We start from the raw sequence: 13,630 nt of genomic DNA, 5'->3' as shown, positions 1-13,630 counted from the left end.
TAATGATTGGCAGAGTTCAGCTACTAATTAATACATGTTCCACCAATGTTTGTTTTGGTTTTGGCCCACTTTACTTAATGGATTGGGCCGCAGGAGCGCGGTGGAGACCGAGGGCGCTATCCAAGGAGGACAGGGGCGTGCCCGCTGAGGGTGCACTCGCCTGATATTCCTGGCGGTGCCTGAGCCGCACCCCCTGATCCACCCACAGATGAAGATGGGCCCAATCTCACCCACCAGACTCTGCAATGCCCTGTTACCGGCACCCATGCCTGCAAGGGGGGGTTTCGGGTAGTGACAGGTTCCGATGGCGGCAGGGCCTCAGGGAAGGCTGCGGGGCCTCAGGGACAGCGCCGAGCGTAGGCGTGGGATCCTTGCCCAGCCCGCCCGACCTTGCACCTCTGGCCTGCACACCGCCAGGCGCACCGGTTCCCTTCCGTCAGCGGCGGTTTCCCACCTCGCGGACGTGACGCCGCGGGCGGAAGTGACGTTTTCCCGCGGTTGGACGGTGGCGCTAGTTGCCGGGCGGGAGGCTTGTCGGTTTTTCTCAGGGGACATTCATATTATTTTTGTAACGGGAGTCGGGAGAGGACGGGGCGTGCCCCGACGTGCGCGCGTCCTCCCGCCTCGGCTTTCCTCACTGCTCCACAGCTCCAGCTCTGGCAGGGCGTCATGCCGCCCAAAATCCTCCGGAGAGCAGCCACCGCCAATGCTGCCGCATCCCAGGCGGCGCCGCCGCCGCCGCCTCCACCGCCCCCTCCGGAGGATGACCCCGAACAAGACAGTGGCTCTGAGGACTTGCCTCTGGCTAGGTGAGCGTGCAAAGCCGCTGCGGCGGCCGGGAGGGTGCGTCCGGCCGGGCGCCGTGGCGTCTGGCGGGGGCGCGTCTTTGCTGGGGTGCAGGTCTGGGCGGGAGGAGTGTCCCTATCTTCCACCGCTGCAGATCGCCCGAAGGACGGTGACAGGAGTCTGATTTCGTGAGCGACGAGAGGGTGGCCGGCAGGACTCTGGCTCCAGCTTGACAGGTGTCCAGCGGGTGGGGCTCGGATCCCTGAGCGATGTGACAGGTGCCTTTCCTCCGCCTTCCTAGAGGCTCGCAGGCGGCGGGTAATTTCAAGGCCCATCAAATGAAACAAAACACCCCCCACCCCAACCCCCCAAAAGACTAGTGTGTAGTGGAGAGTTTTCTCCTGTCGAGATTTGTGGTACCCTGGTAGGTCGCGTGGCTTTCCGTTTTGGTCTCCTGGGTTGCAACAGTTAGAAATGTTTTTCTCTGGGCAAGCAACTGCATCTAAATCCTTGTTTTGGGAGAGGCCAACCAGAAAAGCCTTGGAAGCTGCCGCAGAGACGCCATTGGACGTATATTCAGGGTCCTTGGTGTCAGTTTTCCTCAGGGTACTTGACTGAGGTGCTTTGTAGGGTTCTTTTACAGCAGTGCTTTGAGTTCTTGGGGATTCGGAGCCCTCGTAGTGACTAGTGGAATATAACTCTTCAGAGGAACTGGACTATGGGCAAAAGTTTAGCCCAAGTGCTTAAAAGTTTCTAAACTTTTTCTTTCTTATAGTATAAAACTTCTTCATGTTGGTTTGCTTCAGCAATGTCTTATTTCTTACATTTTGCCTTTTAGCTTGGAGCCAGCAAGGGTCCTGGTGTTCCCCCCACATTTTTCTTGAGTACAAAATTAGTGGTGTTCTTGTGCTCCCATCAATATTTTTTTTGCCTAAATGGAATTTAAATTTAAGAAAGTCATGCCATCATAAATATGATAATGCATTAGAACATGGGAGGAAGATATTTATATTTCAACATCTTGTTTTTCTTGATTGTGATATTAAGAAGATCCTTAGCTTCAATCTTAAGAAGCTAAGATTGAAGGAGTATAATTGTCATTATTCTTGTCAGCACTGCTCCTACTGAGAGACTACATATCCATTTAAGGGGAATGAGACTTCCTCACCACTCTGTCCCTCTTTCTAGTCCATTGCCAAAATCTGTTTCTTTCACCTGCGAAGACATTAACAGAATTCAGGCCAAACTTGTTAAAGACTGGAATGGGCTGTTGGAAATGGCTTCTGAAAGACTATACAATATGTTTAAATAGACTGTCTTATGCGTCAATTAAAAGTCATACTCACCAGTTAAAAAAAGTCTGGGGATGTTCTTGGAGAAGAGATTAATTTCTTTTTTTTTAAAAGATTGTATTTATTTTCAAAGAGAGGGTAAGGGAAGGAGAAAGAGAGGGAGAGAAACATCGATTGGTTGCCTCTTGCACTGGGACTGAACTTGCAACCTAGGCATGTGCCGTGATGGGGAACCATGACCTTTTGCTTTGCAGAGCAATGCCCAACCAGCTTAGTCACACTGGTCAGGGTGACAATACTTTATTTCTGATTAAACTCAGAAGCATCCAATACTTGAAAGTTTCCCTTAGGCAAGAACAGTAAAGTCTTTTTTGTGAAGTGTTCCATGTTATTCACAGAGCTTCGGAAGCACTCTTGATTATTGCATGCTAAGCAGAAATAATGAAGTTCTGGCCATCACCTGGTGCTTTGTTTCTTTAATTATTTCCAATACTTTTTCAAATATACCTTAAATGATGGAATTATTAAATTCTTTTATAAGGCCAAACCATGGAAGATACAGATTGCTCTTGGTTATTTATATCCACAAAAGGGTTCTTTAATATGGGCAATCAAACTCTCTAGCTTAACTACTTAGCAAGAATAGAACCACTGACTGGCAGTCTGAGGCCAAGAAACTTTCTTAGGGATGGATTCAGGTCCCATTCCAACTGAACTTCCAGTCACAGACTTCATTTCTACTCTGAGAGTTGAGATCTTATTTCTGTTGCATTATATCTGGCCTAAATGATGTAATCAAAAGAAAATCCTCACTAATAATAGTATGCTACCTTCATTGTTGAGAAAACCAAAAGTTAATTATGTTTTGAAAGAGGGTTGGCAGTCTGGAGTAGTGGGCAAGGTCATGAATTATGAAGTTAGACCTTTCGATTTTTATCTAAGTTCTCACTTAGTAGCTGTCATCCCACATGAGTACTTTAACTTCTCTGATTTGGTACTTGTCTGTAAAACAGGGATAATGAGAGTACTTACCTGATAGGACCAATATGGGGATTCAGTGAAACCCCATATGCATCTCAGCTACTTTAAATGGGGTCATAATAAATACATCAGAAATTATTTGCTATTTCTCATGTGCGTATATTGTTTTGACAGTACTATACATACTGCTAATATTAAAAAATTATTAGGTATTCCTCATAATAATATTATATGTCAAATAGACATTAAATGAATGAAAAGGAATTAGCCAAAAATAATAATTTATGTCAATTTAATCATCATGTAAGAAGTGGTAGTAGGTAGATTATATATATGAAACATTGTTAAGTGTAGACTCTATTTTAAATAAGTCACTGACAATGAATTGATTCTGTAATGATGGATTTCCTCTTCTTGCTGTTATTTTATCCTACTTTTCCCAAACAGCTTTAGCTATTTTACTGACTTTCCTCACAAAGCTATTTTGCTACTCTGAAGTGTATGTGATGCACCAAGCCAATAAACATTTTTCATTGTGTGGTATCCTTATTTTGGAAAGTCTATGAAAAAGATAGCTTAAAAGGTAATTTTTCAACAGTAAATGAGATCCTAAAGTATTTAGTTATGTTGTTTTTCAGAATACTACCATTATTTGCAAACCATTGAAACAAATGCTTGCTTGATTAGTTTGATTTGTAATTTTGTACCTATTAAATGTATATTTTTATTTAATAGGCTTGAGTTTGAAGAAACTGAAGAACCGGATTTTACTGCATTATGTCAGAAATTAAAGATATCAGATCATGTCAGAGAAAGAGCTTGGTTAACTTGGGAGAAAGTTTTGTCTGCAGATGGAGTATTGGTAAGGATTTTCCTAAAATTTTTGAATATAGTTTTTTACTTTAAAAATAATTTCTTTGACTTCTAGTCAAGATGGTGGCATAAATACACATGGCTCACCTCCTTGTACAACCATGTCATAAATTATAACTAAAATATAGAACAGCAATCACTCATAACCATCAGAAATCAAGTTGAATAGAAGGCTGACAACTACAGAATTAAAGAAACCACATCGATCCATCGAGACAGGGAACAAGCTGGTCCCACATCTATGTGTAGTGAATAAAAATTCAGGAGGGATATCTCAGGAGTGAGGAGTACCAGCCCCATACCAGGCACCCCATCCCAAAGTTTCAGGATAAGTCCCATAACTTCTGGCTGCAAAAACCAGTGGGAATTGAGTTGGTTGAAGAAACTTCTAGATTCCCAAACAGTTCCCCTTAAAAAACCCTCACATAGACTTACTCAGATCACTCCCTCTGAGATCCAGCATCGGATGGCAGCTTCAAAGGCACCAGTGGCACACTGGGAGAGGCTGGAGTGTCTGGCACCTGGGCTAGCAGAGCCATTGTCTCTTTTCTGAGTCTTCCCACTGCAGAGCCCGCAAGATTGTGCCATATTTGAGGCTATATCACCTGGCTAACACTGACCCATCTTAGAGATCCCCAGAGACTCTGCTCCACCGAACTTATAGGCTCACCCAAGCTCTTTTTCCATATTATGATGGTTGGCTCATGCTTTACAACTTCCTAAGTCCTTTCAAATAAGCAATAGCCAGCCTCAGTAGCCCCCAACTCCTGTACCTCTTGCTATGTGGCCCCAGACCTGTCACTAGCAACACCCAGCCTCGAAACACAGTTTGGCTTCTCCCAGGAATTTCCAAACCCAGCAGAAGTAGCAGTCATCTCAGTTTGCTTTATTACTTATGCAGCATGGCCCTGGCATAATACTGGTGTGGGCTGAGCTTGGCCTGCACCACCTGGGAAAACCTACAGCCTGCATACCCAGTGGACAGTTACAGACCATATCAGAGTATCACTACCCTGCCCCCACTCAGTTGATCCTCTACAGAAGGCAGAGGTTGGTGGTCTGTGGTCACACCTCTGGTTGGTTGGCCTGGGTAAATCCCTCCCATTAGCCTGCTAACAGCAAACAAGGCTCAACTACAAGAGGAGGGTATATTCATCCCACACGAAGGGCAAACTTCAAGTAGGCAGCGTGGCTGATAAGGGAGGCTGTGCCACTGGGCCTTACAGGACACCTACTACATCAGGCCACACTACCAAGACAGGGAGTCATAGCAGCTCTATATAATCATAGAAAATACATAGAAACAAACATAGGAAGGCTACCAAGATGAGGAGACAAAAAACATGGCCCAAATGAAAGAACAAATCAAAACTCCAGAAAAGGAACTAAACAAAAATGGAGATAACTACTATATCAGTTGCAGAGTTCAAAACTGGTTATAAGAAGGCTTAAGGAACTTAATTAGGTCTCAACAGCACAAAAATAATCTAGTCAGAAATGAAGGTTACACTAATTGAAATAAATAAATTTACAGGGAAACAACAGTAAGTGGATGAAGCCAAGAATCAAGTCAATGACTTGGAACATAAGGAAGCAAAAGACAACCAATCAGAACAACAAGAAGAAAAAAGTATTTTTAAAAAAATGAGGCTAGTGTAAGTGATCTTGGGACAACTTCAAGCATTCCAACATTCACATCATAGAGAAAGAGCAAGAAATTGGAAATGTATTTGAAAAAATAAAGGAAACTTTCCTAATTTGATGAAGGTAATAGACACACAAGTCCAGAAAGCACAGGGAGTCCCAAACAAGTTGGGTGCACAAAGGCCCACTCCAAGATATATCATAGTTATAATGCCAAGGATTAAAGATAAAGAGAGAATCTTAAAACCATCAATAGAAAACAGTTACCTACAGGGGAGTTCTCATAAAAGTGGCTGCTGATTTCTCAAAATAAACTTTGTTAGAAGGGATTGGCAAGAAATAGTCAAAGTCATGAAAAGCAGGGACCTACAGTTAAGATTGCTCTACCCAGTAATGCTATCATTTAGAATTGAATGGCAGATAAAGAGCTTCATAGACAAGAAAAGAGTAAAGGAGTTCTTCATCACCAAGCCATTATTATATGTAATGTTAAAGGGACTTTTTTAAGAAAAAGAAGAGGGTCAAAACTATGAGCAATAAAATGGCAATAAATATGTGTCTATCAAGAATTGCATCTAAAAAACAAACTAAGGAAACAAGAAGAACAGAGACAATCATGGTTATGGAGGGCATCTGTGGTTGCCAGATGGGTTGGGAATATGGGGCAATGGATGAAGAGGTAAGGGGATTAAGGAGTAGCCATGGGGATGTAAAGTACAGTATAGGAAAATGGAATAGCTGAAGAACTTACACGCATGACGCATGGACATAAACTAAGTGAGGGTATTGCCTGAGGGAGTGGGGAGTGCTGGGTAGAGGGATGCAAAGGGGGAAAAATTGGGACAACCGTAATAGCATAATCAATAAAATAAGTACACATTCAAAAAAGGATGAAAATAATTTTTGTTATCACTGTAGGAGATTTGGAAAATAGAAAAATAGGAAGAGAAGAAAAGCTAGTAATAATTCTATCCTCAGAGGTAATTTACCTCTGATAACATTAAAAAAATCACCACATAAGCACCCTCCAAAGAATTGTAATGACAACATTAGATATATTTTATTTATAAACACTTTGCTATGATATACTTTAAGAAAAACAAAGTCAAACTTCATAAAATAAATTTTATATCATAATATGCAGTGAGTGTTCAAATTTCCTGTAGGTTTTAGAGTTAGTTTTGTTAGAATTCAGGACTTTTAATAATATGTTGATGTTCTTCCAGTTTTTCTTTGCACATGTGTATTTGTAATAATAATAACACTTGCAAATAATTACTAGTGTACTGGGGAAAATAATTACTATGTACTGGGGAAATATTGTAAGCACTTTGCAAATTACTCATTTACCAAGTCCATTGGGATGTGAAATATAAAATCTTTATTTTACAGATGAAGACACTGAAGTAGAGTGAGGCTAAGTAACTTGACCAAGGTCTCTGGCTAGTAAGATCTAAAACATAGATTTGGGGTCATACATACAGGTTTATATATATAGTTATATGTACTTTTGTGTGTTGATTTAAATATTTTTTTCTTAACATATCATGAGGATTTTCTTATTAAATTTTTAAAATATTTGATAATATAGTTTCCAGTGCTAGTATAATATTTTATTTGTTAGATGCCTTTTAATTTTTAAAATTATTGTTAGACACTTTTCCCCAGCTTTTTTTTTCTATAAAAGAATGAGGTAAATGTCCTTCCTCATTCATAAGAATAATGCCTGGCACCAACTAAGTCCTTGATAATTTGTTATATAAATAATTAATGCCTCTCTGATTATTAAGAGGAGATATTTACAGGTTGAATTACCGAATCAAAAAGAGGAACATTTATAAAACTTTTGGTAATTATTGCTAAATTGCTCTCCAGACAGTCACTTTTAATGAATTTAATTTGTCATCAGCATTGTATTAGAGTACATCTGTGTGTTTTTTAAAAAAACAACTTTTATTTATTTATTTTTAGAGAGAGGGGAAGGGAGGGATAAAGAGAGGGAGAGAAGCATAAATATGTGAGAGAAACATCAATGGTTTGTCTCTCAGAGGCCCCCAACCTGGGACCTGGCCTGCAGCCAAGGCACATTGTTGGGGGCTGGTGCAGGGAATTGAACCAGTGAGCTTTTTCTTTGCACATGACATCCAACCCAGTGAGCCACACCAGTCAGGGCTATACCTGTCTCTCTTTACTGGTTAAATCAACACAGCACACTATATACATCCCCCCCAAATAATTATTTAAAACCATTAAAAAAAATCTCTGGTATCTTAGTCTATTCTGGCTACTATAACAAAATACCATTAACAACAAAAATTTATTTCTCACAGTTCATGGTGCTGGCAGATTCTGTGTTTGGTGAGGGCCTACTTTCTGACTTATAGTGCTGTCACTGGCTTCACATATCAGAAAGAGTGGGAGCTTTCTTTAGTCTCATTTATACAAGCACTTATCCCATTCATGCGGATTCTGCCTTTATGACCTAATAATTTAAAGGCCCCATCTTCTAGTACCCTCATGTTGGGCACTAGGATTTAGCATATGAATTTGGGAAGGACATAAACATTCAGTCAATAGGATCTAATAATAAAAAGGAGAAAATGAATCCCACATTTCCAAAGATCTGAACATGTTCTAGAACTCCTTACTAAAAAGGAATACTACAGTATCTTGGATGCAGACTTTGGTATTATCATCCTAAAGCATCTAATGTATAACCATTGATTTGGCTACTTCATATACAAAGCTGTTTTTGTGCATATGCAGTAAAGGGAGTCATAGCTTCTTCACTTCCTGCTATTCCATAAAAACTAGGCTTTTTATTTTATAGAGTTGCAAAAGGGTAGCTTATTATAGAAAGTATTAGTGATTATAGGTAGTCTCCTATTTATAAGTGGGCTATGTTCTAAATCTCTTTGCAAGTAGTACAGTATGGTAGTTAGGTTTCTAGTTAGTCCATACAAAACTTTTTTTGTATTGAACTGTAGCCATAATACTGTATTTTGCTGTGTATAATGTGCACCCACATTTTTGGCCTGAACTTTCAGGAAAAAAAATCACTTTAATTTTTTATTCAATTATTTATTTATTTATATGTAGATACTTGTGTTTTTTGTATTATAAAGGAATTTTAGCATTTATTTCTGAACATATAATGGTATAAGACATTTTATATAATAAATAATTACAAAACATAAGAACAGATACAAGGTATTTCAGCTACTACCCATGTATAATGCACATCCTTATTTTCCCTAAAAAAATTGGGCAAGAAGTGTGTATTACACATGGCAAAATATGGGTAGTTTTAATTGTGGAGGCCTTCTTGGGCTTCAGACTTGAATACATGTATGAATGAGTAAATGTTACTACTTTCATTTTTTTGAAGATTTTATTTATTTACTTTTAGACAGAGGGGAAGGGAGGGAGAGAGGGAAACAAATGTGTGGTTGCCTCTGGCACATTCTCCACTGGGGTCCTGGCCTGCAACCCAAGCATGTGCTCTGACCTGAAATCAAACCGGTGACCCTTTGCAGGCTGGCACTCAGTCCATTGAGCCACACCAGACAGGGCAATTTTCAGTGATTGGCCATCTTAACAAAGTGCTACCCGGAAGGAAGCAGGACTAGAGTGAGGTTAAACCTGCAATTGGTAAGGAAGCTGCAGTCACTTATCTTGGCTAGCATGTTTTCATTTTTCATCAGACATGGTTCCAGAGGGGCCTGATTTTTTTTTAATTGATAGAATTTATTTATTGCCACTTTGTTGTTCTTTTTTTTTTAGATTTTATTTATTTATCTTTAGAGAGGAAGGGAAGGAGAGAGGGAGAGAAATATCAATGTATGGTTGCCTCTTGTGCGTCCCCTGCTGGGAACTGGCCTGCAACCCAGGCATGTGCCCTGACTGGGAATTGAACTGGAATACTTTGATTCATAGGCCCATGCTCAATCCACTGAGCTACACCAGCCAGGGCGGGGCCTGATTTTTGTTACTACTTTCTTATCCTACCCTTTTCTCCTCCTGGCTTTGATGGAGCTCATGATGGGGATTAAAACATGTGAAATCATTTCTGGTTGTGTACTGGGGGAAGACAAAAAAGGAATTTCACGTTACCTTTGGGATTTGGGGTACCTTTTTGGGGGATATGACAGAGGATGATGATGTATTGTTCTGTTACAGTTCATAGTTAAGTGATATTTAAGTTTATGAGGGTTGGCCTAAAAATTTAAGCTCTATTTATACAATAATTTGTGAGGGAAAATGTGATACAGTGTGTGCTGAAAAGCAAATGTAATGACAAAATGAAACTGTTTTCAACTATCTATGCTAATTGTAATTGTTATCTTTGAAACAAAATGTGGTAACACAGGGAGCACTTCTTGGCAACTAAAAGTAGATGATGTTTATTGGAGTAGAGCAGTGAGTTTTAAACTTTCTCAATTCATAGCACACCTAAACTAATTACTAAAATTCTGTGGCACACCAAAAAATATTTTTTGCTGATCAGACAAAAAAAAATAGGTATAATTTTGCTTCAGTCACACTGAATGGCAATTGTGGTGTTGGCTATCATTTTTTAACTTGACAGTTTATAGGAAAAGAGGTCAGTGCCCCTGAATAAATAGTCAGATAATACATGTTTTAAAAATTCTTGTGGCACACTGGTTGAAAATCTCTGGAATAGAGGATGGGCTAAGAGCAAGGATATGTTGTTAGACTAGGCTGACTCCAGTCTCAGATCTACCATTTACCAGCTCCATGATCTTGAACAAGTTACCTAAAATCTCCAAGCCTAAATTTTCTTATTTATAAAAGGGACAAGTAATATTGGGTTAGCCAAAAAGCCCGTTGAGTTTTTTCCATAAAATAAAAGACACATTTTAAATTTCCACCAGTAACTTTATGGATTTGGATATTTTGAGTATTTGGCTATTACCTGCTATTGGCATCTAGTAGGTAGAGGCCAGGGGTGCTGCTAAACATCTTCTAATGCATAAGACAGTCCTACAGCAAAGAATTATTTGGCCAAAACATCAATAATACCAAGAAATATTGCAAAGCTTTTGACATGTTTGATCACTTTTGATATGTTTGATTAGTCATAGCACCTTCTCCAAACACTGCAAATCTTTTTTACATTTTAATTGCACTTTTCTTGAAATGGTAAAGCATACTACGCTGAACATGTTGTATGTTTTCCATCTTTAATATTAAAATAGCTTACTCAAATTTACCAATTTTGATGTTTTTAAATGAATGCTGACAGGACAGCTGTCACAATACAGTCTAACAAAATTGTTTTGAATGAAGTCAAACAGAGTTAAGCACTACTAGAGCCATCAAATGGAAAAAACCAAATGGACTTTTTGGCCAATCCAGTAATTTCTGGATATTGGAGTTACTGTGTAGATTAATAAATATATGCATATAAAGAACTTATTAGTGTAAATGAGTCACTGTATTAAGTCATGCAAGCAGAATAATTTGACTTAAGAATTGATGTAGATTTTTAGGAGAACTTAGAGTCAGTAAATAGTTGAATTTTAAATGTATATGTAATGATTTTGATGTGTTAAAATACATACTTTTAAGTTCCTGAGAGTTAGAAAAGTTGTTCATACGTATATGAAAGCATTATTAAGTTTTTAAGGAAAGTTTTTATGGTATTTTATCTAGAAAAGTATTTTTTCCTTTTGTATAAATGTTTAATAAGTATATAATACATGATTGCTGTCTTAAGATTAAATTGTGTTCATGCTGCTTATATGGTATGAATAAGTGACTTTCTGTTAAGAAATTGGCCTTAATTGCAGTTCATATGGTGACTTACAGTGGATCAGATGTTAGAATTTTGGTTTTCTTTCTGCATCTTGAATGGCAGTGTGGTAGATTGGAGAGGCCATGGACATCAAGGCAGACAACTTTCATTGTAGTTGTACTGTACCTATATAATTTTAGGCAAATTGGTTAATTCTCTAAGTCTCAGTTTGCTCATCTGTGAAGTAGAAATCATTCCTGAATGTCAAACCTATTAGGGTAGTGTGTGTGTGTATGTGTATTCAACAGCGTATGCATTTGTATATGTACACATACACACACATATATTCAGAGCTTTGAAGTATATTGCCATTGATAGAGGCATTTCTTTTTTGTGATATGAGTCATTATATTTAGAAAGAAAATGGAAAAGAATAGTTTGGAATTGGAATAACTCTGGGCATTGTATTTAAATTATGGTACAGATATATGAAGAGTTTTCATAATAACCTTAAAAAGCAGATTGTCTTTTTAAAAATTATGTGTAATGACAGTTCTTTATCTATTATTTTCCAGCTCTGGGTAATATATGTTCCCTTTCTAGTTGAAGATGGTGCTAATGTTCTGACTGCATGTGGGTGTTGCTGAGAAATAGTTTTCTGAGGAAGCATATATGAACATGTATATGAATATTACATTTTTGTCTTGTACATGTAGGCTACTTGCATCTTCTTTTATTTCTGAATCCACTTCTAAATTAATTAAAAAACATTTTATTATAGAGAATTTAAGCCATTTATAAAAGTAGGTAGAGAAAAATAGTGTGAACTCTTGTCAACCTCTTAACCAGTTTCAGAAGTTAACCATGGCCATAGTGTTTTAGCCCAAATTATTTGAAAGTAAATCCCAGGTAGGATGTTTCTTCTATAAATATTTCAGTATGTATTCGGAAAAGATAAGAACTGAAAAATAATCACAGTTTATCTCACCTGACAAAATTAATGAAAATTCCTTAATATTAAATATCTAGTCTGCAAAATTTCTCAGTTGTTTCATTATTTTTTCATTATGCTCTAATCAGGATTCAAATAAGATTCCTATATAAGGATTGGTTGATTAATCTCTTAGATCTCTTTTAATCTATAGGCTTAATCCTCCTTTTCCCTCCCCCTTTCCATGTCCTTTAACTTCATTTTTTGAAGAAACTGGATTATCTATCCTGTGTAGTTTCCTATATTTCAGGTGGTTTCACCTTTTTCATTGTTTAACGTATTTGTGTAATTTTTCTGGAAGTGGATCTGGAGGACTGATTAGATCCTGGTTCAAGAGGTTTTGGAAGAAATAGTTCAGAGATCTTCTTGTGTATGGCGTTAGGAGGCTGAGAATGTTTTTTTTGTCTTTTTTAATGTAAGCTATTATTACTGAATCCATTTGTTGCTAAATGGTGAACTGATAACTCTCTCATTCCTTTTTCAATTATTAGTTGTAATTCTTAGATAATGTTTTCCATAGTGACTGCACCAGTCATCAATCCCACTAACAGTGCACCAGGGTTCCCTTTTCTCCACATCCTAACACTTGCTTGATGATTTGTTTATGGTGGCCATTCTCACCATTGTGAAGTGCTATCTCATTGTGGTTTTCCTTTACATCTCTCTGATGGCTAAGGATGCTGAAATATTTTCATGTATCTCTGAACCCTTTGTATGTCCTCCTTAAGAGAATTGTCTGTTCAAGTCCTTTGCCCATTTTTTAATTGGGTTTTTGTCTTCCTAGAGTGGAGTTATGTGAGTTCTTTATATATTTTGGAGATCAAACCCTTGTCTGAGGTATCACTGGCAAATATGTTTTGCCGTAAGGTTGGTTCTGTTTTCATTTTAATGCTGTTTTCTTTAGTCATGCAGAAGCTTTTTATTTTGATGAGATCCTATTTGTTTATTCTTTCCTTTATCTCCCTTGCTCTAGGTGACATATCAGTGAAAATATTGTTGCATGTAGTATTTAAGATTTTCCTGCCTATGTTGTCCTAAAGGACTTTTATGGTGTCGTGACTTATGTTTACGTATTTTATCTACCTTGAATTTATTTTTGTGTATGATGTAGGTTGGGGTCAAGTTTCATTATTTTGCATGTAGCTCTCCGGTTCTCCCAACACCATTTGTTGAAGAGGCTATTTTTACTCCATTTTGTACTGCTGCTCCCTTTGTCAAAAATTAATTGACCATAGAGACTTGGGTTTATTTCTGGGTTCTCTATTCTGTTTCATTGGTCTGTATGTCTATTCTTATACTAGTACC

The 13,630-nt window shown here is 38.2% G+C and overlaps 1 protein-coding gene across 3 annotated transcripts in view; it reads left to right on the top strand.

Moving 5' to 3' along the window:
* Nucleotides 1–476: 476 nt before the first annotated feature.
* Nucleotides 477–13,630, top strand: part of RB1 (RB transcriptional corepressor 1) — a 315,901-nt gene continuing 302,747 nt past the window's right edge. For 2 of the 3 annotated variants that reach the window (XM_053665401.1, XM_037152038.2), the window contains exons 1-2: nucleotides 477–809; nucleotides 3,795–3,921. In XM_053665401.1, the coding sequence (XP_053521376.1) occupies nucleotides 670–809; nucleotides 3,795–3,921 (267 nt within the window). In that variant the 5' untranslated portion in view covers nucleotides 477–669. Of the gene's footprint in view, nucleotides 810–3,794; nucleotides 3,922–13,630 lie in introns of those variants that run through there. The other variant, XM_037152039.2, reaches the window with a different exon arrangement.

The sequence above is a fragment of the Artibeus jamaicensis genome, unplaced genomic scaffold (genome assembly GCF_021234435.1).
Source record: "Artibeus jamaicensis isolate MK-2021 breed Jamaican fruit bat unplaced genomic scaffold, CSHL_Jam_final contig_414, whole genome shotgun sequence".
Lineage (NCBI taxonomy): Eukaryota > Metazoa > Chordata > Mammalia > Chiroptera > Phyllostomidae > Artibeus > Artibeus jamaicensis.
This window is presented reverse-complemented; position numbering and strand designations above follow the sequence as displayed.